Source organism: Suricata suricatta, chromosome X, assembly GCF_006229205.1.
Source record: "Suricata suricatta isolate VVHF042 chromosome X, meerkat_22Aug2017_6uvM2_HiC, whole genome shotgun sequence".
NCBI classification, from domain to species: domain Eukaryota; kingdom Metazoa; phylum Chordata; class Mammalia; order Carnivora; family Herpestidae; genus Suricata; species Suricata suricatta.
In genome coordinates, this window is record NC_043717.1 from 110,433,744 (window position 1) to 110,460,968 (window position 27,225).

Here is a 27,225-nt window from a genome sequence, read left to right on the forward strand (position 1 = left end):
GGGCTCGGGGGCGCGTCCACGTGGCTGGCAGGCGGCCACCCGGAGCCAGCGGCAGCGGAGGGACAGGTAGGTAGGTAGCCTCCATACCCCGCCGCCCGTGCGGGGACAGCCTGCCTGCTCGGCGGCCCGGGATTCGGGCAGCTCGGAGGTTGGGTTCGGCCTCGAGGGGGTCGGGCCCTATCTCTGGCTCTTGCATCTTGAACGCTGGCCTGAGTGATCCTTCGTGCCCAGAGCCAGCAAGGTCGGCCAGTCTGAGCCCAGCTCCTCTGCCCTATGTGGACCCTTTGTGGCTGAGGAGCGGCCCCTCCAAGGACTGCCGCGGTGCCTCCATCCACTGGGGTCGTCGTGGGTCCGCCGAAGAGTGCCCCCGGTGGGGACTGGGCAAGCCAGGCCCGCAGCACGGTGGGGGGCATCGGGAAGCGGGGCTCTGGAGCCGCGTCGCTGTGTGGGGCTGTCTCTTTCCTCGGGCGCCGGGCTGGCGGAGCTGGAGCCGTAGCAGCAGCTGGGTGTGCCTGTGATGCGCGAGGCTCCCACTTACAGGTGGAGGTTGGATTGCACATCCTCCTTCTCCAGGTCTCCCTCCCGACCTGTCCCCTGTCCCCTGTCCCCTGTCCCCGTTTCCAGTCTCCATTGGTAGGCTTGCATTCTTGCCGATTGTGGAGGAGGTGAAGGTGGGATATGGCAACCCCCCCCCCCCCCCCGCTTCTCTTGCACCTCCCTTTCTTCTCTGGCTTTTGCGTTAGGAGTCCAGAATGCAGACCTGACAAAAGAGCCCCAGAGAGATGATCAGTCTGAGCAGAAACTCTGCAGTTTCAAGCAGGGCCTATTCCTTGTTCTACCAAATGCATTTTTTCCTTTCTATCTTCTGTGCTGTCTTAGTTTGGTTCCCTGCACCCCCCAAGCTGGGTACCTTGTGTCTCCCTTGGGGCCAAGCTGGGTACCTTGTGTCTCCCTTGGGGCTTGGGCACAGAGAGGGTAGCTTTGAGCCCTGCCCCACTGGATGCCACGACACTACTCTGCTGTCTTTGCTGCCTAGAGCTGGCCAGCAAGCTGGGTGTGGCCTGGGGGTGAAGACCTGGCCCCCTACCCCATCTCCCGAAGGACTTGCTGTATTTAGGGACATTGCTTCCTTTTTGTAGTGCCCCTTGGGCCCCCCTATACCTCCCCTTCCCCAGCTAACCTCTGGATTTGGAGGGAGAGCTGCACAGGGCTCCCTGGGCCATCTGTCTGGCTGTGCCTGAGCAGAGTCTGACTTAGTGTGTCGGTGCGTGGCCGTGGGGGCAGGCGCAACTCGGCTTTGTGTTGCGGTGGGTAGACCAGATAGCAGGCTCCTGGACAGCTAGCTGGGGGCGGCCCTCGGGGCCAGGAGGTGGCTGGGGCCAGGATTCCGGGTGTCATGGCACCGAGTCATCTCAGACCTTAATGCCTCAGACCTCCAACATGGGTCTCCTGGTGGCAGTGGCACTCTGGAATGGTGTCCCCATCCCCCCACACTTTGATTATTCATTCTCTGCCCTTCCCCCAACCTGGGCATGGGGCGTCTCTGTGGCCTGGGACTTTCCTGCAGTGGCTGTTGCATGTGGCTGGCCACCCTCAGCTCCAGGACCTGGTGTTTGGGGACTCATTTCAGGAGGGCCTCCCGCCCTGCCTTTTTCAGCATCTGTCTCTGCTGCCCCCTTGGGTGTGGCCGGGTTGAGGGGAGGCCTCCTGGCTCCTTTCCAGAAGGGGATGGGGGGGGGTGGGAGATGATCGATGGCCCTCACGCCTGCCTGTGCTCGCAGCTCCCTCGTGCGCCCTGGTGGAGGCCCTGCTTGTCTCTCAGCCATGGTCACCATCTGGGACTCTGGTCTGCTGGTGGATGAGTGGCCTCCATCCTCTGTGGCATGGTGCTTCATCCACTGGGGGCCCCCTAGGCCAATGGGGCAGGAGGAGGGCAGGCAGCTGGGGCCAGGGCCTCTGATTGGCACTTGCTTTTTCTCCCCAGGCCCATCCTTGGGCGCAGCTGCCGGCCATGCGTGCTGTCTGCCTCCTCCTGCTAGCCCTCCTTGCCGTGGGGACGGCCCTGGGCAGCGGCAGGCCCTTCCCTGCCTTCTCGGTGACAGACACCACGCTCACCCACCTGGCTGTGCACCGGGTGACTGGGGAGGTGTTTGTGGGTGCGGTGAACCGCATCTTCAAGCTGGCCCCCAACCTGACAGAGCTGCGGGCGCACGTCACGGGGCCTGTTGAGGACAATGCTCGCTGCTACCCACCTCCCAGCATGCGAGTGTGCGCCCACCGCCTGGCACCTGTCAACAACGTGAACAAGCTGCTGCTCATAGACTACGCGGCCCACCGCCTGGTGGCCTGCGGCAGCATCTGGCAGGGCATCTGCCAGTTCCTGCGCCTGGACGACCTCTTCAAGCTGGGTGAGCCACACCACCGTAAGGAGCACTACCTGTCCGGGGCTCAGGAGCCTGACTCCATGGCTGGCGTGATCGTGGAGCAGGCTCGTGGGCCCAGCAAGCTGTTCGTGGGCACGGCTGTGGATGGCAAGTCTGAGTACTTCCCCACCCTCAGTTCGCGCAAGCTCATCGGCGACGAGGACGGGGCCGACATGTTCAGTCTGGTGAGTGAGCCCGCTTACCTGTTCACATCGTCCGGCTGGCTGCCGGACCCTCCTCCCCTGGTGCCTCTTCTCACCACCTCTCGTGTCCTTCCTTCCTTCACCCTGTCCTGGCTCTGCCACCAGAAGGGCCCTGATTCAGGAGGATGCTGGCTCAGGAGGCCAGGAGGCCAGGCGGGGGCTCATGATGGGTCGGTTCGGCAGCCTTTCTGGGCTGCGCTCCTGGTGACTCTGCGGGCAGGGTGGGATCATGAGGGAGACCCCAGGAGTGACCGTGTCATGCGAGCAGGGCCGGAGTGGGGTTATGGGGGCCAAGAGACCAGAGGCTGGGAGGGTGGCGCAGACCCGGGCCCCGTCCCACGCTCTCTCCTGCACCTCCTCCCCAGGTGTACCAGGACGAGTTCGTCTCATCGCAGATCAAGATCCCCTCCGACACACTGTCCTTGTACCCCGCCTTTGACATCTACTACATCTATGGCTTCATGAGCGCCTCCTTCGTGTACTTCTTGACGCTGCAGCTGGACACCCAGCAGACACTGCTCGACACGGCGGGCGAGAAATTCTTCACGTCCAAGATCGTGCGCATGTGCGCGGGGGACTCGGAGTTCTACTCGTATGTGGAGTTCCCCATCGGCTGCTCCTGGCGAGGCGTGGAATACCGCCTGGTGCAGAGCGCCCACCTGGCCAAGCCGGGCCTGCTGCTGGCCCAGGCCCTGGGCGTGCCGCCTGACGAGGACGTCCTCTTCACCGTCTTCTCCCAGGGCCAGAAGAACCGCGCCAGCCCGCCGCGGCAGACCGTGCTCTGCCTCTTCACCCTCAGCAACATCAATGCCCACATCCGGCGCCGCATCCAGTCCTGCTATCGGGGGGAGGGCACGCTGGCCCTGCCCTGGCTGCTGAACAAGGAGCTGCCCTGCATCAACACTGTGAGCTGTCACTCGTGCCCAGGTTGCGGGGCCCTGGCCCGGTGCCGGCGTGGGAGCAACACCCCAGCCCCGGAATACTGTTTCTCCCCGTCAGGGGTTCTCGCCCTCGTTTTCTCCCTCCCCGTGCTGCTCCTCTGGCTTCCCTCGCTGCCTTCTCACTGCTGACGGGTGCTCTCTGTTCACGAGCTGCGCTTTCCCTCCTGCACCCGTGCCAGCCGGGCACTTCGTGCTCCTCCTCCTCCTCGGCAGCCCCGTCCCGCAGGCCTCAGAGGTGTGCCTGGGGCCACCTGCTGCCTCGCCCTCCTCTCCCAGCTTTGTGCTCTTCCTCTTGAGCCGCTGACTTCCTTTGGGGTCCCAGGGTAACCTGTTGGTCTTGGCCGGTGCGGGTGGCGGTTCCAGATCCGGAATATGGGGTCTACTGCCCTCTGTCCAGCTGGTGCCCCAAAGCTCTGATTCTCACTGCACCTGTCCTGTTCCCCCAGCCCATACAGATAAATGGAAACTTCTGTGGGCTGGTGTTGAACCAGCCTCTGGGTGGCCTGCATGTGATCGAGGGGTTGCCCCTGCTGGCTGACAGCAGCGACGGCATGGCAAGCGTGGCCGCCTACACCTACCGCCGGCACTCCGTGGTCTTCATCGGCACTCGTTCCGGCAGTCTGAAGAAGGTAGGGCAAGGGCTGGGGCGAGCGCCTGCTCTATGAGGCCCTGCATCGGGCGTGGCCCCTGGGGGATGGGGACCTTTCCGGGCTGGGCCCCAGGAACCCGGCCATGCTAGACAGGAGGCTCCTTGGCCACCTGCCCTCTCCAACCCCAGTGCCCGCTGCGGCCTGAGTTGCTGGCTTTCTGGGACAGACCAGACCCATGTCGGGGCCTCCCTGCTGGGGGAGCAGGGGCTCTGGAAGAGCCGTCATCGCTGGGTTGTCAGTTGAACAAATGAGGAAGAAACGTGAATGTAACGCCCTTTGCCCTCTTGTCGCCTCATGGGCAGGCACCGGGGCTGTTTCCGTTCTGGGATGGGTAGTGTGAAAGGGGGAGACGCTGTAAAGGGAGCCAGTGACTTCTTGGGGGCTTGGTGTGCTCCCCTCCTGGGCCCTTGTTTGTGCAAAGCACATGCTTCTCCCACCTAAGGCATACGATCCATGCTTCAGTAAGTTTGCAGACTCGTGTAGCTGTCACCACAGGCTCCCTCCGGGCCAGTGTCAGACCCCGGAGAGCCCCTCCCCTGCTCAAGTGCTGAACCCCCTGCCAGGCCCTGGCTTCAACGTGGCCACGACCCAGAAAGTCCCTGGCTTGACAAGTGGATGTTCTGGGTGTATGTGGCACCCTGTGGCATCAGGCCAGCTTGTCTTGCGGCCCAGGTCCGGGTGGATGGCTCCCAGCTTGCCCACCTGTATGAGACGGTGCCCGTGGTGGATGGCAGCCCCATCCTCCGAGACCTGCTTTTCAGCCCCGACCACCGGCACATCTACCTCCTGAGTGAGAAGCAGGTGGGCCCATGGAGGGTGGCGGCGGCGGTGGGCGGCGGGCTGGGGCGGGGCGGGTGCTGACGCTGCCGTCCCCAGGTGAGCCAACTCCCGGTGGAGACGTGCGAGCAGTACGGGAGCTGCGCGGCCTGCCTCGGCTCGGGGGACCCGCACTGTGGCTGGTGCGTGCTGTGGCACAGGTGAGGGCCGCGGGGCCGGGCGGGGAGGACAGGTCCGCATGGGGCTCGGCTCCTGGGAGGAGCTGGCGACGCCTGCTGACTGGGGAAAACAGAGCCTGCCCTCGCCCTCAGGCTCCTTCCTCCCAGTGGTGCCCTTGTGGCCCCTGCCCCCATTCTTTCCTACTTCATTCCACTAACGAGCAGAGTCTCCATCCCGAGTGACAACTCAGGAGCCCAGGGGATGAGGCCAAAGCATGCTGTTGCTTGCACTGTGGGCCGGGCTGGCCATCCCCTATCCCCTGTGGACAGACGTGTACCCTGTACCCGCCCTGCACCCCACACAGATGCTGCCGCGAAGGTGCCTGTCCTGGTGGCTCCGCCCCCCACGGCTTCGCTGAAGAACTGAGCAAGTGTGTCCAGGTGCAGGTCCGGCCCAACAATGTTTCGGTGACATCACCTGGGGTGCAAGTGAGTGCCGTGATGGGTGCAGGGGTGCGGGCCCGTGTGCCCGTGTGTTGTCAGGGGAGTAGGGGGGAAGCCTCCTGCTCTGACTCCTCTGCCTCCCCCAGCTGACCGTGGCCATGCGCAACGTGCCAGACCTCAGCATCGGTGTGAGCTGTACCTTTGAGGACGTGGCGGAGAGTGAGGCCATCCTGCTGCCCTCCGGGGAGCTGCAGTGCCCGTCACCCTCCCTCCGGGAGCTGCGGGCTCTCACCAGGGGGCACGGTCAGTGGGCCGGGTCTTTCCGGGATGGGGGCGCCCTGCATCCCGTGACTGCTCACAGCCACCCCGGGCTCGCCGCAGGGGCCACGCACACCGTGCGGCTGCAGCTGCGGTCCAAGGAGACGGGCGTCAGGTTCGCTGGGGTCAACTTTGTCTTCTACAACTGCAGCGTGCTCCAGTCGTGAGTACCAGCGTCTCCAACTTCTGTGCCCATGCCCCTTGCTCCCCTGCCGTGTTGTGCCGGGTGGAGGGCTCAGACGGGCCCAGCACCTCCTCCCTTGGGCTTCCCGCGGGCCCTGTGGGCAAGTGTAAGAGTCTGGCCTGGTGTTCTGCGTTATTTGCGAAGCCTCTCCCCCCAGGTGCATGTCCTGCGTCGGCAGCCCTTACCCCTGCCACTGGTGTAAGTACCGCCATGTGTGCACCAGCCACCCCCATGAGTGCTCCTTCCAGGAGGGCAGGGTCCACAGCCCTGAGGTGAGGCGGGTGCCGCGCGCTCGGGGGCCGGGCTCCCCGGGGACTGGCCTCTGGCCTTTTTGCCTTTGCGCTCGCTGCTCTCCTGGTGCCGCTTCAGTTCGGGGCCAGCCCCACCGGGCGTAGACGGCAGCCGTGGGTGTGTGGGTGACGGGTGGTCTCCCCTCAGGGTTGCCCAGAGATCCTGCCCAGTGGGGACCTCTTGATCCCAGTCGGCGTCATGCAACCCCTCACCCTGCGGGCCAAGAACCTGCCACAGCCGCAGTCGGGCCAGAAGAGCTACGAGTGCGTGGTGCGGGTGCAGGGGCGGCAGCGGCGGGTGCCGGCCGTGCGCTTCAACAGCAGCAGCGTGCAGTGTCAGAACGCATCGGTGAGCTCCCTGCGGGCCCGACCCTCTCTGCAAGCCTGGGCTGGCTATGGCGGGGACCATCTGCTCTGGGGTGACGCAGCGCTCTCTCTCCCAGTACTCCTATGAAGGTGACGAGTATGGTGACACTGAGCTGGACTTCTCTGTGGTGTGGGATGGCGATTTCCCCATTGACAAGCCTGCTACCTTCCGAGGTGTGGGGCAGCATGGGGCTGACGTGCCTGGGCCACGGTGGGCAGGAGCTGGGGCGGGGGGGACCCCCGCATCAGTTTCCTCGGTGCCCCTGGTGCCCTGTGCCCACCCCCAGTGGTGCCCTGTACCCACAGCTCTCCTGTACAAGTGCTGGGCGCGGCGGCCCAGCTGCGGCCTCTGCCTTAAGGCCGACCCGCGCTTCAACTGTGGCTGGTGCGTCTCAGAGCACAGGTGCCAGCTGCGGGCCCACTGCCCGGCTCCAAGGACCAACTGGATGCACCCGAGCCAGAAGGGCGCCCGCTGCAGCCACCCGCGCATTGCCCAGGTCAGCCTCGCGATCTCCTTCCATCGGCCAGGCCCCCACAAGTCTGGCCTCACCTCTCACCTATCGTCCTGCCCCACAGATCCACCCGCTCATGGGGCCTAAGGAGGGAGGCACTCGGGTCACCATCGTGGGGGAGAACCTGGGCCTCAGCTACCGGGAGGTGGGCCTGCGGGTCGCAGGCGTGCGCTGCAACTCCATCCCGTCCGAGTACGTCAGTGCCGAGAGGTGAGCACAGCCACGCGGACGCTCGGGTCCGGGGCTGTCGACCGCTGGCCCTGATCTTCTCTGCCCTGTAGGATCGTGTGTGAGATGGAGGAGTCGCTGGTGCCCAGCCCGCTACCTGGGCCCGCCGAGCTTTGTGTAGGCGACTGTTCTGCTGACTTCCGCACACAGTCCGAGCAGCTCTACAGCTTCGTGGTGCGTGGGCTGCCGACCCTTCCCTTCCCAGTCCTAATGAGGCCCCCCCCCTTCCCAGCCCCCAGCCCCGCACCGGGCCGCCACCTCCCTCTCCTCAGGGCCACTTCTCCCACAGACGCCAGCATTTCATCGTGTGAGTCCCAGCCGGGGCCCAGCTTCTGGGGGCACTCGGCTCACCATCTCCGGGAGCTCGCTGGATGCCGGCAGCAGGGTCACAGTGACTGTGAGAGATGGCGAGTGCCAGTTCGTGAGGTGGGCAGGGTCCTGTCCACGCTGGCCCGGGCATCGGGTAGGGGGCGTCATGGTCCTGGGCTGCCCGGCCTCAGCGCCCCACTTGCCACCATAGGAGAGACGCGGAGAAAATCGTGTGTATCTCGCCTGTGTCCGCGCTGGGCCCCAGCCAGGCCCCCATCACCCTGGCCATCGACCGCGCCAACATTTCTAGTCCTAGCGTCCTCTACACCTATACCCAGGACCCGACGGTCACTCGTCTTGAGCCCACCTGGAGCATCATCAAGTAAGACCCAAGGAAGAATGTGGAGCCCGGCCGGCAGTGATGGCGTTGGGGACTGTGTCCCTGAGCTCCTGTCCTGGCGCCTTGCTTGGTGACTGGGGCATCAAGTTACACATCCTCCGAGAATGAACCCTCATAGGCAGAGGGGGCAGGGTCCTCCCAACAGTATGGCACCTGGCATTCACCAGTGACCTGGGGCGGGGGAGGCCCCATGCTCCCATGGCAGCCTTGATGACTCCTTGGAGGCTGGGCTGGGGGCAGTGGGGGAGGGAGCCTGAGGCCCCCTCCCCCACTGCCCCCAGCGGAAGCACCGCCATCACTGTGAGTGGGACCCACCTACTGACTGTCCAGGAGCCCCGGGTCCGGGCCAAGTACCGAGGCATCGAGACCACCAATGTGAGTGCCCGCTGCCCTCGGCCTGCCCCTGCCCCTGCCACCTGTGGCCTCACATGCCGCGCCGCCCTCCATTGTCCCCGCAGACATGCCAGGTGATCAATGATACTGCCATGCTGTGTAAGGCCCCCGGCATCTTCCTGGGACAGCCCCAGCCCCAGGCCCAGGGCGAACACCCTGATGAGTTTGGCTTCCTGCTGGACCACGTGCAGACCGCCCGCTCTCTCAACCGGTCCTCCTTTACCTACTACCCTGACCCCAGCTTCGAGCCACTGGGGCCCTCCGGCGTCCTGGATGTCAAACCTGGCTCCCACGTCGTATTGAAGGTGCGAGTGGGGCATAGTGGACCAGGTGAGGCGCAGAGGTGGGGAGCCCTGGCTGACCGTGCCCTCCACTCACAGGGCAAGAATCTGATCCCCGTAGCGGCCGGCAGCTCCCACCTCAACTACACGGTGCTGATCGGGGGCCAGCCGTGTGCCCTCACCGTCTCCGACACGCAGCTTCTGTGCGACTCACCTAGCCAGACGGGCCGGCAGCCAGTCATGGTGGGTGGACAGTGGGGGAGGCCGCCCGGGGAACGCGGGGCGGGCATGGGGGTCAGCTCATGATGCGCTTGTCCCTGCAGGTACTGGTAGGTGGCCTGGAGTTCTGGCTGGGCACCCTGCACATCACGGCCGAGCGGGCACTGACTCTGCCGGCCGTGGTGGGCCTGGCGGCGGGCGGCGGGCTCCTGGTGCTGGCCATCACCGCTGTGCTGGTCGCCTATAAGCGCAAGACTCAGGATGCAGACCGCACGCTCAGGCGGCTTCAGCTGCAGATGGACAACCTGGAGTCCCGCGTGGCTCTGGAGTGCAAGGAAGGTGCCTGGGCCGGGGGTGGGGGCAGGGTGGGTGGGCCAGGAGCCTCTGTCTTGCCCTGATCTGCTCATTCTTCCTCCCCCTCTGCCGTCCCCAGCCTTCGCTGAGCTGCAGACAGATATCAACGAGCTGACCAGCCACATGGACGGGGTGCAGATCCCGTTCCTGGACTACCGGACCTATGCCGTGCGCGTGCTCTTTCCGGGCATTGAGGCCCACCCAGTGCTCAGGGAGCTGGATGTGAGTCCCCAGCTCGCCGCCCACCCCTCTTCCCCTGCCACACGCCACCCCCACTCTCTGAGCCTGCCTGTCCCCCTCAGACTCCCCCGAACGTCGAGAAGGCCCTGCGCCTCTTTGGACAGCTGCTGTACAGCCGCGCCTTCCTGCTCACCTTCATCCACACGCTGGAGGCCCAGAGCAGCTTCTCCATGCGCGACCGTGGCACAGTGGCCTCGCTCACCATGGTGGCCCTGCAGAGCCGCCTCGATTATGCCACGGGGCTGCTCAAGCAGCTGCTGGCCGACCTCATAGAGAAGAACCTGGAGAGTAAAAACCACCCTAAGCTGCTACTGCGCAGGTACCTACCTCAGGGCCCCGGCCTTGCCCGCTGCCGCCCCGCCAGGCGGGCCCACCTGGGGAGCAGGGGAGGCCCCCCCTGCTGGATCCCCCCAAGCCCTCTGCCGCCCCCCCCCAAGTCCCCACCTGCAGCCGCCCCACCAGGCCAGAGCCCCTTTTGCCCTAGGACTGAATCGGTGGCGGAGAAGATGCTTACCAACTGGTTCACATTTCTGCTGCACAAGTTTCTGAAGGTGCGCTGGGCGGGCAGGCAGCTGGGGTGCTGGGGAGGCAGCGGCGGCCGGGCGGGCAGCTGGCATATGTGCACCCACCCCTGCCTGCAGGAGTGCGCCGGGGAGCCGCTCTTTCTGCTCTACTGCGCCATCAAGCAGCAGATGGAGAAGGGCCCCATCGACGCCATCACGGGCGAGGCCCGCTACTCCCTGAGCGAGGACAAGCTCATCCGGCAGCAGATCGAGTACAAGACGCTGGTGCGTCGGGGGCCGGGTGGGCAGGGCCTCAGGCATGGCAGCGAGCCTCGCCCGGGGCCCATACTGTGCTTCCCCTCGCTCTCAGACGCTGCACTGCGTGTTCCCAGAGAGTGAGGGCAGCGCTCAGGTCCCAGTGAAGGTTCTCAACTGTGACAGTGTCACCCAAGCCAAAGATAAGCTGCTGGACGCTGTGTACAAGGGCGTCCCGTACTCGCAGCGCCCCAGAGCCGAAGACATGGATCTAGGTGACCTCCCCCTTCCTCCCGGCCCCCACCCTGTGGCCACATTACATTGACTAGTGTTCGCACTCCCCACTCGGGCTCTATCCACTGAGGAGAGTGGGCCTGGGCCCCAGGGGACCCCAGGCAAGACCTCAAGGGCTGTCTGTGGTTTCCAGAATGGCGCCAGGGCCGCATGGCCCGCATCATCCTCCAGGATGAAGATGTCACCACAAAGATAGAGTGTGACTGGAAGAGAGTCAACTCATTGGCCCACTACCAGGTGAGGGCGAGGAGCCACCTGGGGGCCACGGCCCTGTGCCGAGAACGTAGCCCCTCTTTGGGGACCTTCGGGTGCCTCCCCACACGCATGGTGCGGGGTCTGGGTGGGTGGTGGCTCAGGCCCATTGGCTCCACAGCCTCCTGTACTGCCCCCCTCTGTCTCTGTGGTTTCCAGGTGACAGACGGTTCCTTGGTGGCACTGGTGCCCAGACAAGTGTCTGCCTATAACATGGCCAACTCCTTCACCTTCACCCGTTCCCTCAGCCGTTACGGTAGGTGCCTTCAGGTCGGTGGCCTTCGATAGCCTTGTGCCCTTCAAGGCTGTGTCAGCCATCATGGGGACCCCCCTCTGCCGGTGGCCACTGTGCATCTGGTGGCCTTCCTGGGCCTTGTCCTTGGGAGGTGTCTAGTTTCATAGACCCTGGAGGTGGGGTGGGCCAGTGAGAGCAGGCAGGCTCCCCTTTTGCCCTTCTGCGCCCCTGGAACAGAGTGGGGCAAGAGCCGTGGCAATGGCTGCCATGGTCCCACTGGCCTAAGGGGCACACCTGTCCCCCGCCCCAGAGAGCTTGCTGCGCACAGCCAGCAGCCCCGACAGCCTCCGTTCTCGGGCGCCCATGATCACACCCGACCAGGAGACTGGCACCAAGCTGTGGCACCTGGTGAAGAACCATGACCATGCTGACCACCGCGAGGGGGACCGCGGCAGTAAGATGGTCTCAGAGATCTACCTGACTCGACTCCTGGCAACCAAGGTGTGGGCCTGCCCCGAGCCACGCCGGCTGCAGCTTGGCCTTGGCCCTGTGGGTGGTCCAGCCTGTCCTGGGGGTAGGCCCTGGGAGCCTTCAGATCCGGGGCTCCTTTCTCAAGGGCTGACTGAGGCTGGGCCCACCTGGGGCACTGACCCAGCAGGGAAGCAGTGCTCCTCACCGAGCACCCCCCACCCACCGTCCCCCTGTCCTACTGTGGGGCCATCCCGACCTGGCATGTGCTCTTGCTGAGCCCCTGCAGGGCACGCTGCAGAAGTTTGTGGATGACCTCTTTGAGACTGTGTTCAGCACGGCACACCGGGGCTCAGCCCTGCCCCTGGCCATCAAGTACATGTTCGACTTCCTGGACGAGCAGGCTGACCGGCGCCAGATCAGCGACCCTGACGTACGCCACACCTGGAAGAGCAACTGGTACTGCCTTGTGCCGAGGACGCGGAGGGGGATGGAGGAAGGGAGGACACCCGGGGCTTCGCCGGCACTCGGAGGCCGTGGGGGTGGGTGACTGATGGGGGCTGGGGCGGCCGTCCAGGTGGGAGAGGACCTGCTTCACAGTCGCCCCTGGAGCACAGAAGGGCAGTTAGGGTGATTCCAGAGAGCTCCACTGGGCTACGTGGGATGCCAGGAGTGGGGCCAGCACAGAGCAGATGGTCAAGCCCGTGTGGTAGCCGTGGCCGGGGGTGGGACGCAGCAAGGACGGAAGGCTAACTGCTCTAAGTCTGCCACTGGCCCTAAATATGTCACACTAGCAAGTGTGTGCAAGACGTGCTCAGGCCAGACAGGAACCCTAGAAGGGAGCAGTGATGTGAGGGTGCTTAAGGTGCTCGTCCCCCCGCCCCCCGTCCAGCCTGCCCCTGCGCTTCTGGGTGAACGTGATCAAGAACCCACAGTTCGTGTTCGACATCCACAAGAGCAGCATCACGGATGCCTGCCTGTCGGTGGTGGCCCAGACCTTCATGGATTCCTGCTCTACCTCCGAACATCGCCTGGGCAAGGACTCGCCGTCCAACAAGCTGCTCTACGCCAAGGACATCCCCAACTACAAGAGCTGGGTGGAGAGGTGGGCCGGGAGGGGGCGGGGCTGGGCAGCCCGAGGAGACCACTGACCCTCCCGGGCTGGCTCAGCTTCGGGGAAAGGTTCCCAGAGACCAGACCAACAGCTGGGGCGGTGGCCTTGGCGGCACCTGCCTGCGTGACCTACTCAGGGTCCCGACAGGTACTACCGGGACATTGCAAAGATGGCATCCATCAGCGACCAGGACATGGACGCCTACCTGGTGGAGCAGTCCCGTCTCCATGCCAATGACTTCAACATCTTAAGTGCGCTCAGTGAACTCTATTTCTATGTCACCAAGTACCGGCAGGAGGTGGGTGTCAGCCTCACGGGCCCCCAGATGTTAGGCCCTGATGGTGCAGCCGGTGGCAAAGGCAGCGGGCCCCTGCAGGTGAAGAGCACTAGAGGGTGGTGGAGGGGATGGGGGGCATGGAGCCCATCTCTTAGATTGCTCCTGGTGCCTCCCCCAGTCAGCCCTCAGGCTGGCACAGGTGATGCCAGAGAACAAAATTCTGCTTGGGCAAAAGTAAAGGTCCAGAGAAGGGATGGGCTGAGGGGCTGGGGTGGGGCCAGAAGGTGGGCAGGGCCAGCATCTCACAGGGCCCATGGGGGTTGTGACCCCACACTTCAGTAGGCAGGCGATATAGGGGTGTGGATCTGAGGACGAATGATTGCTGGAAATAAGGACCTGTCAGCCAGGACACGGCCCAGAAAGCCCTGAGCCCACACAAGCTCACCAAGGGCAGCCGAGAGCCATGTAGAGGGACAGGCACTGAGCCCTGGGGCCCTGGGACACTCCGAGGTGGCAGAGAAGAGAGGGAGCTGGCAGCAGAGACTGAGGAGGGGCGGCCATGGTGAAGAGAGGGACCCCAAGCCTGCAGGTGGCCTCCTGGGGCAAGAGTCACACACACACACACACACACCCACCCACACACCCACATACCCTGGCACACACGCGCACACACCCACCCCCCCACCCCCCCCCCGGGGCGGGAAGGGGGGGGTCAGGAGGGAGAAGTGAGTGTTGCTGACATCAAGGGCGATGAGGCCCTAGAAGGTCGCTGTGTTTGGCAAGGAGATCCTGGAGACCTGCAATGACAAGGTCGGTGCCGGGTGCTGGCCAGGAGGGGACAGAGAAGTGGGGATTCGGGTGGGGGTCCGGAGGCAATGAAGAGATCAGTGCAGGGTGTGGGGTGGGGGTCAGGAGGGGATGGGCAGATTGGGTGTGGGATGGGGGTCAGAAAGGGCAGGGAGGTTGGTGGGGGGTGCGAGTCAGGATGGGACGGGGCATTTGGGGACTGTGGGTCCAGCGCACTCCCGGGAGGGGCTGCACTCTGGCGGGGAGCAAAGAAGCGGGGGCTTTGGGGTCACGGAGACACCAGAGCGTGTGCAGAGGTGGGGAGCTGCAGCCCTTCCCAGGTGCCCTGGGCTCGCAAGGAGCGGGGAGCATGGACGCAGGAGGGACAGAAGAGCTCGGGCAGGGGAAGAGGGCTCGGCAAGGAAGGTGGTGGTCCGTCGCCAGCCCAGCTCCGGGGGGCCCTCCTCCCCCAGGTCCTGGCTGCTCTGGACCTAGACGCCTCCTGTCGGAAGCAGAAGTTGCGACAAAAACTGGAGCAGATCATCGGCCTGGTGTCTGGCAACAGCTAAGGGAGGCAGAAGCATGAGGAGGGGGCGCCCCAGGCCCCAGGTGTCCTCTGGGCTGAGGCCTGGATCAAGTGGCGCGAGAGCAGGGAGGGGGCGGTCACTGGGCCTGCGTGCTCCTGCACACCCGGGCCCCCTTCATGAGTGCCTTCCTGTGGGCCCTGCGTGGGGGCGGAGGCGAGAGGACCAAGTCCCCTGACCCCGGCAGCAGCAATACCCCCCGCACGTTCCCTTCTGCCTGGGTGTCATGACAGCCCCTGCTCCCCCCTGCTATTTATGCCCCCAACCACCTATTTATTTATCTGCACCTCACCGTGTCCGTGTCACCACGGGTCCTGTCTCTGGGATGCGGTCAACCTCACGCACCTTCTCTCCTTCTCCAGGGGTCAGCCTTGGCCTGGCGTCCCACACCTCCCCCTGGCCATGGCCGGCCCCGCCCATTCCCAGCAAGGGGCCCTGCACCAGCAGCACTTGATGTGGGGGGGGGGCACCCAGGGTGATGCTGCACCACTGCGCCCAGACTGTGGCTGTGCCCAGGGGTCTCCCCGCGGCTGGGTCACGGCGTCCCCTCCAGACCTCGGGAGTCAGACCCTACCTTTCCCTGGACCCCGTCCTGAGCACCTGGGGAGCTCTGAGGAGGCTCATGCCAGGGCTCCACGGGGGGCCTGGGGGCTTTGGAAGTCTCCTTCTCCCGGCCCTACCACCCAACTCCCTCAGTGTTGTCCGCACTCGGCCGGACCCCTCCCCCCGCTGCCCTGTCCTGCGCCTGCCCCGAGTGGCCGAGGCGGCAGTGCCTTACCCCTCCGTTCCTCTTCCTGTTCCGAGGCATCTGGCCCCGTCTCGGGTCCCGGAAAGCCCAGTCCTCTCCTGTGTTTTGGCATGAGCTTTTTTGTTGTTGTCCGTGGAACTTTGTTTCCGAATTAAATGTTGGGAAAACAGAGTCCGTGTGTGGCAGGTGGTCGGCGAACAAGGGAGAAGGGGGGAGGCTGGTGATGCTCTGGAGGAGCTGGACTCCATGGGAGTAACGGGGTCCCGCCGCAGGGGTCCCAAGAATCCGAGGAGGTCCAGGGCCACGTCCGATCTGTGCCTGCACACCCCGGTGGCTCTACCTTCCAGACACAGAATCCGTTCCCCCCTCCCCACCCCCACTGGCCCCAGTCTGGGGGTCTCTCTCCTGGATGCCAGGCTCCCCACTTCTGTCCTGCCTGCCCTCATCCTCTTCTCAACGCACTGGGCACTGTGACTGTGGTGGCAGGTCCACAACTATGCATTTGCCCAAGCCCCTAGGCCTGTGCACTTACAAAGGGGGAGGCTGAGAGGACGGGAAGAGAAAGCTGATGATCCAGGGTAAGGTGAAGCCAGAGCAGCGGAGGTGCCGGGCCGGTAGCCGAGGTGGCCTGTGGCCTGGAAAGACCAGAAAGAGGCCAAGGAAGGTGGTTTTAAAAAATTGCAATTGTGGGATTACAGAAACCAAGACAACGAAACACTAAACGAGGCAATTAAAAACTTTTTTTAATGTTTATTTTTGAGAGACAGAGAGAGAGTGTGAGCGGGGTAAGGGCAGAGAGAGACAGAGAATCGGAAGCAGGCTCCAGGCTCTGCACTGTCAGCACAGAGCCTGACGCTGGGCTCTAACTCACAAACCGTGAGATCACGACCTGAGCAGAAGTCGGATGCTTAACCGACTGAGCCACCCAGGCGCCCCTCAACAAGGCAATTTTTAACCTTAGGGGTAAAGAAACCCCAAGTAAATGGTTCCCCAAGAGCCTTTTTGGGAGAATGAGGAGGGGAAGCAGAGTGGAGAATAGTGTAAAACAGCAAAATTCTCATCCATCAATAAGAAAAGTCTTTAAAATAATTTTTAAAAAGGAAGAAAGTGAAAAAGACCTTTGCCGTAGCCACCACGGCTGCTGCCTGCTGTCAGGTGAGAGTGTCGTCGTCGCCACGACTACCGCCACTGTCCCCACCGACAGCATGGCTCTCTCCCTGCGGCACGCGGAGTAACAGGGACTGATTTCCCTGGCTGCTTACTTGAGACGACGCCCCAAGTCAGACAGAAGAGAGGAGACCCGAGCTCTAAGGGAACCGGGTGTCAGGCAGTGAAGGACAGGGGTCTCTGGGAGACGAGAAATCAGAGATGCGCCCTGCAGGTGCTCTGGCCGAGGCCCAAAGGGCACTCGGGAGTTTTGAGACAGACCTGAGGTTCCCAGTGCCCAGGGCTGGTGGGGCAGGGGGCCCTGGGAGCGGCCGTGGGAGGACTCAGGGGGCACGAGCAGCACCCCGCTAGAGGTGCCAGCCCCAGGACCACCTGACAGGATGAAAGGTCACTTGGCCCAGCACTCGAGCAGGGCAGCAACCAGCGGCTGTCCCCAGTGGCCAGCAGGGCGAGCCTCAGAGCTGGGGAGGCGATGGCGGGGCGCTCAGCAGCGCAGGGCGGAGGCGGTCCCTGCGCCTGGCCATCTGGTCCCAGGCGGCCTGTCGTCAAAGAGCTCGAGGCTCCGACTGTTGACGCAACTCAACAGCATCACAGAGCGGAGCTCGCAGATCTTTCTAGGACTGCACAGACATCCGGCACCCGCGGAGGAGCACCCATGGTGTCCAGCCCAAAGTCAGCGGGGCCACGGGAAGGCCGGGCCCATACACGTTCTCCACGGAAAGGGGCCCACACGGCCAGGAGGCGCTGGAACTGGCCGTACTGTGGGAAAACACGGTCACCTACGGAGAAACCGGCTTGGCGTCCGGCCGCCGCAGGGCTGCCACGAGTCCTGGCTTTGGCAAGTGTGCAGCGGCCGCGAACGGTACCGGGGGCACACGCCTGCCACCAAGGAGCTGACGACGGCCCAGCGCTTTTCCTCCTTGAGCCGGGGCCAGTCACCCTCAACGCTCTGATTCTAGTGTCTCCGGGTTGTTTGTTCTTCTCATGCAAACTTTTAAAATTATTTTTTATTTTTACGGATTTTTAAAAAAGTTTTTTTATTTTGAAAGAAAGCATCTGAGTGGGGAAGGGGCAGAGAGATGGAGAGAATCCAAAGCGGGCTCTGCGCTGTCACCAGAGCCCCACACGGGGCTGAATCTCCATCTCCCAAACCGTGAGGTCATGACCTGAGCCAAAATCAAGAGTTGTACCTTAACTGACTGAGCCACCCAGGCGCCCCAAATTAATTTTAAATGTTTATCTTCTTGAGAGACCGTGTGCGCGCGCATGAACGGGGACAGAAAGGACAACCCCAAGCAGGCTCCCCGCTGTCAGCACAGCTTGAGCCTGACATGGGGTAACATGGGGCTCGATCCCACGAACTCTGAGATCATCACCTGGGCCGGAATCAAGAGGAGGACCTAAACTGCGTGAGCCAGCGGCACCCCTAATTTTCTTTCCAAACTTTGCCGGAGCCAGTGGTGACAGGGTGTAGCAAAACTAGCATTCTAGCAGAGAGGTATGCTTTCTGGAGACTAATTTTGCACTCTCGACAGAGCTTTAAAAAATCTACTAAATATTGGGGGTACCTGGGTGGCTGGGTCAGTCAACTGGTCAACTTCAGCTTAGGTCATGATCCTGCACTTCGTGAGTTCACACCAGGTGTTGGGCTCTGCTGACAGCTCGGAGCAAGGAGCCTGCTTCAGATTCTGTGTCTCCCTCTCTCTCTGCCCCTCCGATGCTCACCAGTTCTCTCAAAAATAAACAAACATTAAAAAAAAATTAAGAAATATATGTACTAAATATTTAACCCAGTAACTATACCTCTTTTAAGCTAGTCTTAGGAAGCAAATCATTCATGCAAAGTCATATGCAAGAGTTCCACTGAATCATTACGTAGAATAAGGCAAAAAGGTAAAGATAATTTAAGTGTTCAGTAATTACATTATGATGCATCTTTTCTTTTGATAAAAAATGTTTCAATGTTTATTTTTGATAGAGACAGAGAGCAAGCAGGGGAGGGGCAGAGGAAAGAGGGAGACACAGAATCCAAAGCAGGCTCCAGGCCCTGAGCTGTCAGTACACAGCCTGACATGGGGCTGGAACTCACGAACCCCGAGATCATGACCTGAGCCAAATTCCAACGCTTAACCGACTGAGCCTCCCAGGCGCCCCTAATGCATCTTTCATGCACTCATTTAATGTTTTTGAGAAGTTTTTATTAAAAGTTCACATTAGATGGAATATATCGGGAGTAATGTGAAACGTGCAAACTATGCTCAGTTTTATTTTCTGCAGTAACAAACACTGAAACCCCAAACCAAACGAGGGGACCCTGAGTGCCCAAGGGCGAGTACCCACAAAGATTAGGCAGGCCCCCAACCTCAGTGGCAGTTACTGGAGGAATCACTGCAACAGGAAGGACGGACCACCCAGGCAGGGGACACGAGGATAGATCTTAGTCCCGTTTCCCCAGCGCAGACTTAGCGGGAAACGGGGGGTCCAAAGCGCTGCATGGTCCGCATCACCAGGGAAAGCTGGTCAAGAAAGTTGATGATGGAAATTCGGAGGAGGCGAGGGTTCTCTGCTCTCCAGCGGCTGAGAGGAGAAAAGTCAATCACGTTGGAGGTGGTGGCTCCTGTCCTTCCTCGCTCCAGCCTCACCCCGAGGTCCCACCCACGCACCCTTCCGGTCCCCAGGAGCACCCCTGAAAGGCACAGGTGTTAGAGCCTGCGGCCCCCTCCCTGCACCTAGCCCTGCGCTCCCTTCCCGGTCCCCAAGGGCGTCCCCTGCAGGTGAGGGTGGAGGCTGGGGGCCTCTTCCCTCACCTAACCCGCACACCCCTTGTGGTCCCCAGGGGCACCTCCTGCAGGCGCGGGTGTTACAGCTTGCGGCCCCCCCCCCGGACCTAGCCCCCGCGGTTCCAGCAGGGCGCCCCCCCCCCCCGGTGGAGACTGGAACCGCCACCCGCAGCCACCCTGACACCGGCCCTTCCAGAATGTACATGGCCAGAATGCTGCCGGTCACAGTGAGCTCCTTCTTCACAACGCTTCCGTGTGGCTCGCGATCGGGGGCCAAGGACGCACAGGCGATCTCCGCCTCCACGTTGGACGGGAAAGGCACGCAGAGGGCGCTGGGTGCGGATTCGGTTAAGGCACCACCTGTACCCACTTATTGCCTGGGCCCCCTTCTCAGGCCGCCCCGACGAGGCCACCCATCCAGGCCCTCATTGCTCGCAGCCCCTCCACCGGTCCATGCCCGCCCGCCGCCCCCAGGAACCTGCTTATGCCCCCTGCTCTTCCTTCCTCCCCCCCTCCACCTCTCTCCGGCCACCCCGTGCCCACCCTGCTCTCAGATCTCTGCCCCGCACACCCCAGCCTCCTTTCCGTCCCCCGCCCATTCCCCGCTGGCCAGCCGGCTAGGATACAATACGTGTACTCGGGTTTCCGGCCTTCCGGTCGTGGAGGACGCATCTCCGCCTGGCCCCGAAACCTGCGATGGTCCCGGGACACGCGGAGCTTCGCTGGCGGCCGCAGCTAATGCGCCCGGACTGCCAAGACCGCGGTGGCCGTCCCTGCTGTCAGCACCGCCCGCTACGCCGCCAGCGCCTGCGTCTGCCACCTGCATGGTCGCCGCGCTCCGCCCCAGACCCCGCCTTCCGAGCACAGGCCCTGCGGCCCCCAGGGTCCGCCAGCGGCTGAGGCGCGGCTCCGCCTTCCTGAAGCTCCGCCCCTTGCTCCGAGCCCCCCTCCCCCCGCGCACGCGCACACTGGGCCTAGGGAGGCTGCCGGGAGCGTGGCCGGTTCCCGCCAAAGCGACGCTGTCTCGGGCTCTCGGACGCTCGCTGCCAAAGCCCCGCCTCTCAGAGCTCGACGCCACCCTGGGGCGCCTGCGCCAACAGGCTCCTAGTGAGGCCGCCTGGCCTGCGGTCGGTTCCAGCCCTGCCGGCCTTTCCGCCCTCGGGACCCGGGAGACTCCGTGGCTACCTAGACAATGAGCGGTTCCTTACAGGTGCACACAATGCGACTCGGGCTCCTGGGGGCACCTAGGGCAACATTTCCCCACCCCTACCTCGCTTCCCCGTTGTTCCCTTGGAGCCGTGACTGGTTCCCGCCCAGCCAGCCCTGCCAGGAGCCCCTAGAGACACCCCACCCCTCCCATGCTGCCCAGCCAATGAGCGCTGCTTTGTCAGGCTCCGCCCCCTAGCGTTCAATGTCCGTGCGGCTGCCTGGAGCGCCTGCACACAACAGATCCCCTGTGCTCCTCTTGGGCTCCGGACCGCTTCCCGCGTCCTTTGTCCCGCAACCGGCGCTGCCCCCGCGCCCTCTGCCACGCAACCGGCGCTGCCCCCGCGCCCTCTGCCACGCCGGCGCTGCCCCCACGCCAGCTGCTCCGCAGCCCCCGCCCTCCCTGCCCCGCAGCCGGCGCTGCCTAGGGCTCCAGGAGACCTCGCCATTGGCACCCTGGCCAGCGGGCACTCCCTCACGAATCCCTGCCCCGTGTTGTGACGTGTGACCCCACCGCACCCACGAAAACCGGTCCTGCCTCAGCTAGACACGCCCCCCCCCCATCCCCGCCTCAAACCGCGTGTGAGGCCGCCAGGCTCCAGGGCCTGTCTCTTCCCTGGGCTCAGTGTTCCCAGGACCTGCAGCTCGATGTCCTCGCAGCGTTTCATGGAGGGAGATGGGGCACTGCCCAGACGGATACTGCCCCGCGCCCTGTCCCCTTCCCCGGTTAGAGGTGGACACACCGAAGTGGCCTTTAGAGGGGGCGACTGAGTGGATGTGCAGATCCGATTTTCGGGCTGGGAAGATCATTAAGTGGCTCATGTGTCAGAGAGCAGTGCTGGCAGCAGGAGGCAAGAGGGAAGTGATGGCGACTGGAGCTGGAGGAGTTAGTGGCCACGGACAACATGGTCCCAGTCACTTGGGAAATCACAGTGCAAAACGGAAATCCCTAAAATACCAACTGATTAAGCTACTGTATATATGCACCGAAATCTGTAATAATATACGTTAAGTGTAACTACCTCACCTTTCTGTGCGGTGGGATGGTGGTGGTTTTAATTTCCTTTTTGTGTATTTCCCCCCAAAAGGTTCACAGTGAATTTACATGACATTTAGTGCTTTTAAGAATTTATTTTATTGTGTAAGTGATCTCTATGCCCCATGTGGAGCTCCAGCTCATGACCTCGCCCCCTCCCCTAGCCCCAGACTGAGTCACATGCTCTACCCACTGAACCAGCCAGCCAGGCACCCTTACAATCAAAAAGAAGTTTTAAAAAAAGATGTTTTTAGGGGCGCCTGGGTTAAGCCGGTTAAGCGACCGGCTTCGACTCAGGTCATGATCTCACAGTTCATGGGTTCGGGCCCCGCGTCGGGCTCTGTGTTGACAGCTAGCTCAGAGCCTGGAGCCTGCTTCCGATTCTGTGTCTCCCTCTGTCTCTGACCCTCCCCTGTTTGTGCTGTCTCTCTCTGTCTCTCAAAAATAAAACATAAAAAGTTTTTAATGTTTGTTTATTTTTGAGAGAGAGACAGATGATGAGCAGGGGAGGGGCAGAGAGAGAGAGACAGGATCTGAAGCAGGCTCAGGGGGCCTGTTGTGGGGCTTGAACCCACCAGCCGCTAGATGATGGCCTGAAGTCAGATGCTTAATGGACTGAGCTGCCCAGGCACTCCCCAAAACGAAGTTTTTAAAGTTTGTAAAGTGATGTGAAATTTCCAATGTCAAGTGTTGTGTTGGTTTTGTGTGTTCCTCCTTTCGCAATCCTATGGACGGACACGAAACAACTGTCTGTCACGTCGTGCTCCACCCCTGTCAAAACGGACCCCGGCCTCAGACCACTGGTCTCCCTCTCCAGTGCGAGCCCCAAGTGGATGCCGCCGTCTTTCACCAGCTTCCTCACTGGTTGTCTACTATACTTTGTGCTCAACAGCCTCTTCTCCAAACAGTGTGGAAGCGCTTGAAGAATGACAGAGTCTGGCCGAGGAGCGGGACTGGGAAGGCGGCGCCGGGGAGCGTGCTGCCGGGTGGGCGGTGTACTGTGCTTTGATCCGGAAGGGGTGGATTCCCGGGTGCTATTTACTTTAAAAACCCATTGAGCTGTGCACTGACAAGTACTGCGTGTTACTGCACGCGTGTTATAGTCCAGTAAAAGTCACCCCCTGAAACATGACTTTTGGATTCAAAGTTGTTGGGATAAAAAACCCCCGATGCATCCACCACAGTACAATTCGTTGAGGCAAGGATCGGCCTTGTCCAGTCAAACTGTTAGGACAGGCACATGGTCTCGAGGTATTTATTACCTCAGACTCCTGGTGCTCTAGGACAGGAAAATGCACCTTCGTGAGTGAGAGGTGTGGCAGCCACAACCTTGACCATGTGACCAAACTGAGCCTCCCTGGTGATGGCACCACCGGACGGAGCCATCTGAAGCTGTTGGGGGGGCGGTGGGGACATAGCACCTGCTCATGGCAATTAGGCTGAATCTATCAAGGAAGGAGGCGGGCAAATCCAGACTCTGGGACCTTCTACAAGGCAACTGCTCTGGGCTCATCCAAAGCTATTGTAGCCTGGTTGCCTGTGAAGAAGGGAGAGTTCCAAGAGGCAAAGGCGGCCTCAGGCTTCAGGTTGTTAAAGGTCCTGCGCTTACTGCGCAGACTGCAGTCTGAAGTGAGCTCCCAGAGGGGCACCTGGGTGGCTCAGTCGGTTAAGCATCCGACTTCCCAGGTCATGATCTCATGTTTCGTGAGTTCGAGCCCCGCGTCAGGCTCTGAGCTGTGAGCACAGAGCCCGGATCCTGCTTCAGATTCTGCATCTCCCTCTCTTTGCCCCTCACTACTCATGCTCTCTCAAAAATAAATAAACATTAAAAAAAATTAAAAAAAGAAGTGAGCGCCCAGAGGGGGGAGCTGTCTTCCAGCGAGGGTGTCAGGTGTCACCTGCCTCAGGGCAGGGCGGGCCCCAGTGGAAGTGTGCCAAGGAACCACTGGGTGTCTGCGGGGTGGGGGCAGGGGCTCTCCGCCACTCCAGCGGTCAGGAGAGAAGGCCAGGATTGAAGCCCAGAAATGGGAATGAACGTGGGGCTGGGGTGGCTGTGTCTCCTGCAGGCTTTTCAGGGCCCAAGGTCTCAGGCCACAGTGGTCACGGCAGCTCCCAGGAGCGCCTGGCCTGGCTAAGCTGCACCCCTATTGAACCTATCGGAGCTGGCAAGGCCCGGTTTTGCGGGCCCGCACAGGAGGCCTGAAGGTGCCGGCGAATTGTGGGGACAACCCAGTTGCTTGGGTGTCTCCAACTCAGTGAGGCCAGCCCCAAAGCAAATGCCACCCTGCCCATCTGGCCTTGGGAGATGGTGCCACAGGTATCTCGTTCCAGGTGCCTGGGCATTTCTGTCTGAGAGGCCCCTTTGGCTGGGCCCTTCCCTCATCCTGTCCTTTGCTGGTGTCACTGTGAGAACAGCAGGGCCTGCAATGGCGCACCGTGTCGCTGGGGAGGAGGCGCTGTCCCGGGGCAGGCAGTGGGTCTCAGGGATCCACAGCGGCCAGGGCACGAAGGGTAGCAGGCAGGTCGGTACCTGCCTCCCGGGGGGCACAGTGCACTTGGGGTCTGCAGGTACACGGGGCCACCTGTACAGTCTGGGGGCAGAGGTGGGGCACAGCCTATGGCTGCTCTACCTTCGCGTGGAGCACCCGGCCCTTCTGTCTTCTCTCTCTCACCTGTCCATCGCCGCCCACTTCTGCAGACGGGTTTCCAGAATGTGGGATCCCCAGTCACTATCACCATGTTCTCCACTGGCCACGCTGCAGCTGCTTCTTGCTTCCCAACATCACCAGCGACCTTCTTGTTACCAGTGCCTCTTGGCTGTACCTTTCTGGAACTGCATTCTTGGCTTCTCATACTGAGCTTTCCCTGTGGCCTAGTGTCAGGATGCTCCTTGGCCTTTTCTGCATCTCTGGTCAGTGGAATGCTTTGAGGCCCAGTCCTCTCTTCTCTTTGCATGCTATGCTCTCTGGGAAGCCCCCTCATCTGTCCTCAGAGACTGTGGGACATCCTGTCCACACCTATCTCCTGAATGTCACTACAGAAGGCCGCACAGGGCTCGGGTCCCAGTCAACTCTTCCATCAGGCCCCCGCCACACAGCCTGTGTCCATGCCCCGTGTACAACTACCCGGTGGGTCACTCTTAATCACCAGAGAGTTCTTGTCGCTCCTGAGCCAGGAGGCGCGGGCACGAGGGACTCTACGACCATCTGTATCACCCCATGCAGGGGACAGCTGCTACCCAAGGCCACCATTCAGCCCTGGCTTTGGTTCAGAATCCCCCGCTCCCCTCTGACAGCCCAGGGGGTACCTGGGGGGCTGGCCTCCCACCCCCCACCCCACCTCTGGCCAAGGTCATAGGGACAGGACCTGGTTCTGACCAATAAAAGACAGCAAGTATTTGCTGGGGGCGTCAGGGAAAGCAGCTACACTGCAGGACTGGTCGGTGGTGAACGAGACTCTGGAGCCGTAAGCAGCCAGCCATCTTCTGATCTGAGGCAGCAGCCAAGGACGCAGCTGCCACTTCAGAGCGCAGGGGGGAGGCGGGAAGAAACTAGGTATTGGGCGGGACTGTTTATCTGCTGCCGACATCCGTGGGACTCCTCAGTTTTGTAAACCAGTGTTTTCTTTATCGTTTAAACCCATTTCTTTCACGGTTAAACGGATCATTGGAAACCAAAGGCAGCCTGGCTAATAGAGTTCCTTTCGGATACAAGCCAGTCTCGTGTTCACGTTTAATGGAATTCAAAATTTCAACGAACACTTCCTGACTCAAAATAAGACAGAGCACAGGTCAGTCATGAGCAGCCAGAGCACAGGAGCGCCAGGCGGGCCCCACTCCCCAAGCCGCCAGCTCTCAGACAGGGCCAGGGACTGGGCCGCTCTTCCAAGCCTTCGCCCGTTGGGCCTCTGTCTTCCCAGCCTGGGGCCCCAGTGTTCACCGCATGAGGCCTGTTGTGGCTTCCTTCCAGCCTTGACTGACATGGTGTCTTCCTCCAGGGAGCTGGTGCACATATAACCTCCAGTGCCCACACAACAGGCAAGGTGCGAGTCAGTGCCACCGGCCCATGCTTCTACCCCCTTCCCAGCACCCCGAGGTTTACGTTCAGGCAGCGAGGGGGGTGCAAAGTGAAAACCCCCATATACATGTGGCAAGGAAGGGTCCATTTCCACACCGTGGGTGAATTCAGGGTGTGGGGGCCTGTCCAAGGTTGAGTGACCTCGAGCAGGTCACCTGTCATCCTTAAGAGGTGAGAAATGCCCATGTCCAGGAGGAGACAAGCAGAGGGTGTACTGAAGGCTGTGACGTGAAGGGCCGGGACACCACATTTCTGGGCCACGACAGGCGGCTCCCCTCTCTGCCCGCTTACAAAGCACCGGGCAGGGCTGCGGCATGCCCCTCCCCCTGGGGCCCAGTAAGAATGAAGGGAAGTGGCAGATTCAAGAGAGGCCCTCACTGTGCAGTTAACGCATAGGGACCGATGTGGCATAGGGACTTGTCTGAGGTCATACCACACAGGTCCCCAACTGCCCAGCCTGCGGCACCTGTCAGAGGGCAGGTGACAGGACTAGACAGCAGGAGCTAGCGGCTTCAGCTTTCAGGCTTGAAGAGGAGTCGCCAGAGGGCTTATTCTCAGTGGGTTAAACAAGATATGCCAAAGGCCATCCGTTGGAACCCTTTCATACAGCTCCTTTTTCCCCTTTGCACTCTGAGGCATTTCTAGAATCTGGCTGGATTCAGATGTGGGCTCCCTCACTTCACTGCGAGGAGCCTTGTTGTCTTATCTTTTGGGTGAGGCGTGGGAGCAAACCCAGGCAAGAGCCAGATTCGGACACCCAGGCACTGGCAGCTGTTATTATTATCATGAGCCAGATTGCGACAGGAGAACACGTTTAATGCTACATGCAGCTTGCAGCCTGGCCGAGCTCCTCCCCACACTGAGAACTTATTTGGAGAACCCCTTCTCCATAGCTTCAGTTACTTCGGGGTGCAGAAAGCGGCCAGCCAAGCGCTCGATGTCATCCAGCGTCAGGCGGTTCAGGGACCTCTCGTAATCCTGGGGAGAGAAGGCCAGAGGATTTGGGGGTGTCCATGGGGTGGGGAGTAGTCTCCGACAGAGGCAAGGGATGGGGGCAGCCTCCGGAGCGGATGACCTAGGCTACGCACTCACCCTCTGTAGTTGATCCAGAACTCGGCTGGCATCCGCCGCGCTGAAGTGACGGGCCAGGACTTTGGAGATCAGCTGCCAGGCTGGTGGGGGTGGCGGCGGGGCCTCCGCCAGTCTGCGGGCAGCACTTTCTTCCAGTAACACCTTCTCCAGTGGTTTGACCACTAGGTTGAGCTTGGAATTGGGCCCAACGCTGTAATCGGAGAGTCTTTTTCCATCTGCCAAAGAGAGACGGATGGAGTCATCACGCACAGCGAAAGCTCTGCAGCATCTGTCCGAGGAGGGTTCAGTCGCCTCCCCGAAGGCAGAGTGGCCAGCACCCCAGCCAGCACAGTGCTTCTCAGGCTCTGCCCAGGAACCCCGTCCCCTGAATTCCTGCGGGGCTCCAGGGGCGTCTCCTCTTCCCGGGTACCTGCCAGGGCCTTGCCCTTGAACAGCAGCCGCTGCTGGCGCACCGGGACGTTCAGCTTCTCAGAGACCAGATGTTTCAGCGTGGACACCGGTTCGTCCTCCGACACCTGGCCGGGCCGAGGGCAGGAGGCAGGGGTTCAGTCCCGGGCCCCCGCTGACGGCGGCTCTCCCGGCCGCCCCCCTCCCCCATCCCGTCGGCCCACCCCTGCGCCCAGCGGGTGGCGAGGGCGCGGGCCGGCACGCTGGCGAGGGCC

At 62.0% G+C, this 27,225-nt stretch overlaps 3 protein-coding genes and 1 long non-coding RNA gene across 5 annotated transcripts; 2 read left to right on the forward strand and 2 right to left on the reverse strand.

Moving 5' to 3' along the window:
* On the forward strand, positions 1-15,377 carry PLXNA3 (plexin A3). 2 transcript variants are annotated; one of them, XM_029930197.1, is made up of 33 exons: positions 1-70; positions 1,985-2,608; positions 2,992-3,531; positions 4,014-4,196; positions 4,890-5,018; positions 5,094-5,194; positions 5,518-5,641; positions 5,743-5,899; positions 5,978-6,077; positions 6,256-6,370; positions 6,537-6,737; positions 6,832-6,928; positions 7,061-7,251; positions 7,331-7,476; positions 7,548-7,668; positions 7,784-7,920; positions 8,015-8,185; positions 8,485-8,578; positions 8,662-8,901; positions 8,977-9,120; positions 9,201-9,435; positions 9,530-9,672; positions 9,753-10,009; positions 10,175-10,241; positions 10,332-10,478; positions 10,564-10,723; positions 10,876-10,979; positions 11,154-11,250; positions 11,540-11,730; positions 11,987-12,156; positions 12,590-12,802; positions 12,959-13,109; positions 14,348-15,377. In XM_029930197.1, the coding sequence occupies exons 2-33, from the start codon at positions 2,012-2,014 to the stop codon at positions 14,441-14,443; spliced, it is 5,619 nt and encodes a 1,872-aa protein (XP_029786057.1). In that variant the 5' UTR covers positions 1-70; positions 1,985-2,011; the 3' UTR covers positions 14,444-15,377. The 2 variants fall into 2 exon arrangements, with proteins under 2 accessions (XP_029786057.1, XP_029786056.1); XM_029930196.1 differs by having other exon boundaries at positions 7-66.
* Positions 15,378-18,554: 3,177 nt separating this feature from the next.
* Positions 18,555-20,081, reverse strand: LAGE3 (L antigen family member 3). Its single transcript, XM_029930055.1, has 3 exons — positions 19,780-20,081; positions 19,357-19,485; positions 18,555-18,950 (listed from the first exon to the last, which is right to left on the reverse strand). The coding sequence occupies exons 1-3, from the start codon at positions 19,977-19,979 to the stop codon at positions 18,836-18,838; spliced, it is 444 nt and encodes a 147-aa protein (XP_029785915.1). The 5' UTR covers positions 19,980-20,081; the 3' UTR covers positions 18,555-18,835.
* Positions 20,082-20,137: 56 nt separating this feature from the next.
* Positions 20,138-22,527, forward strand: LOC115283719. Its single transcript, XR_003905056.1, has 2 exons — positions 20,138-20,363; positions 22,192-22,527. It is a non-coding gene; the product is annotated as an uncharacterized LOC115283719 (long non-coding RNA).
* A 3,706-nt stretch (positions 22,528-26,233) lies between these two features.
* On the reverse strand, positions 26,234-27,093 carry UBL4A (ubiquitin like 4A; the record flags this gene model as incomplete). The annotated part of the gene is made up of 3 exons (XM_029929722.1): positions 26,234-26,449; positions 26,564-26,778; positions 26,973-27,093. Coding segments are annotated over 3 exons (447 nt in total), but the record flags the coding sequence as incomplete, so codon positions are not given.
* Positions 27,094-27,225: the final 132 nt, after the last annotated feature.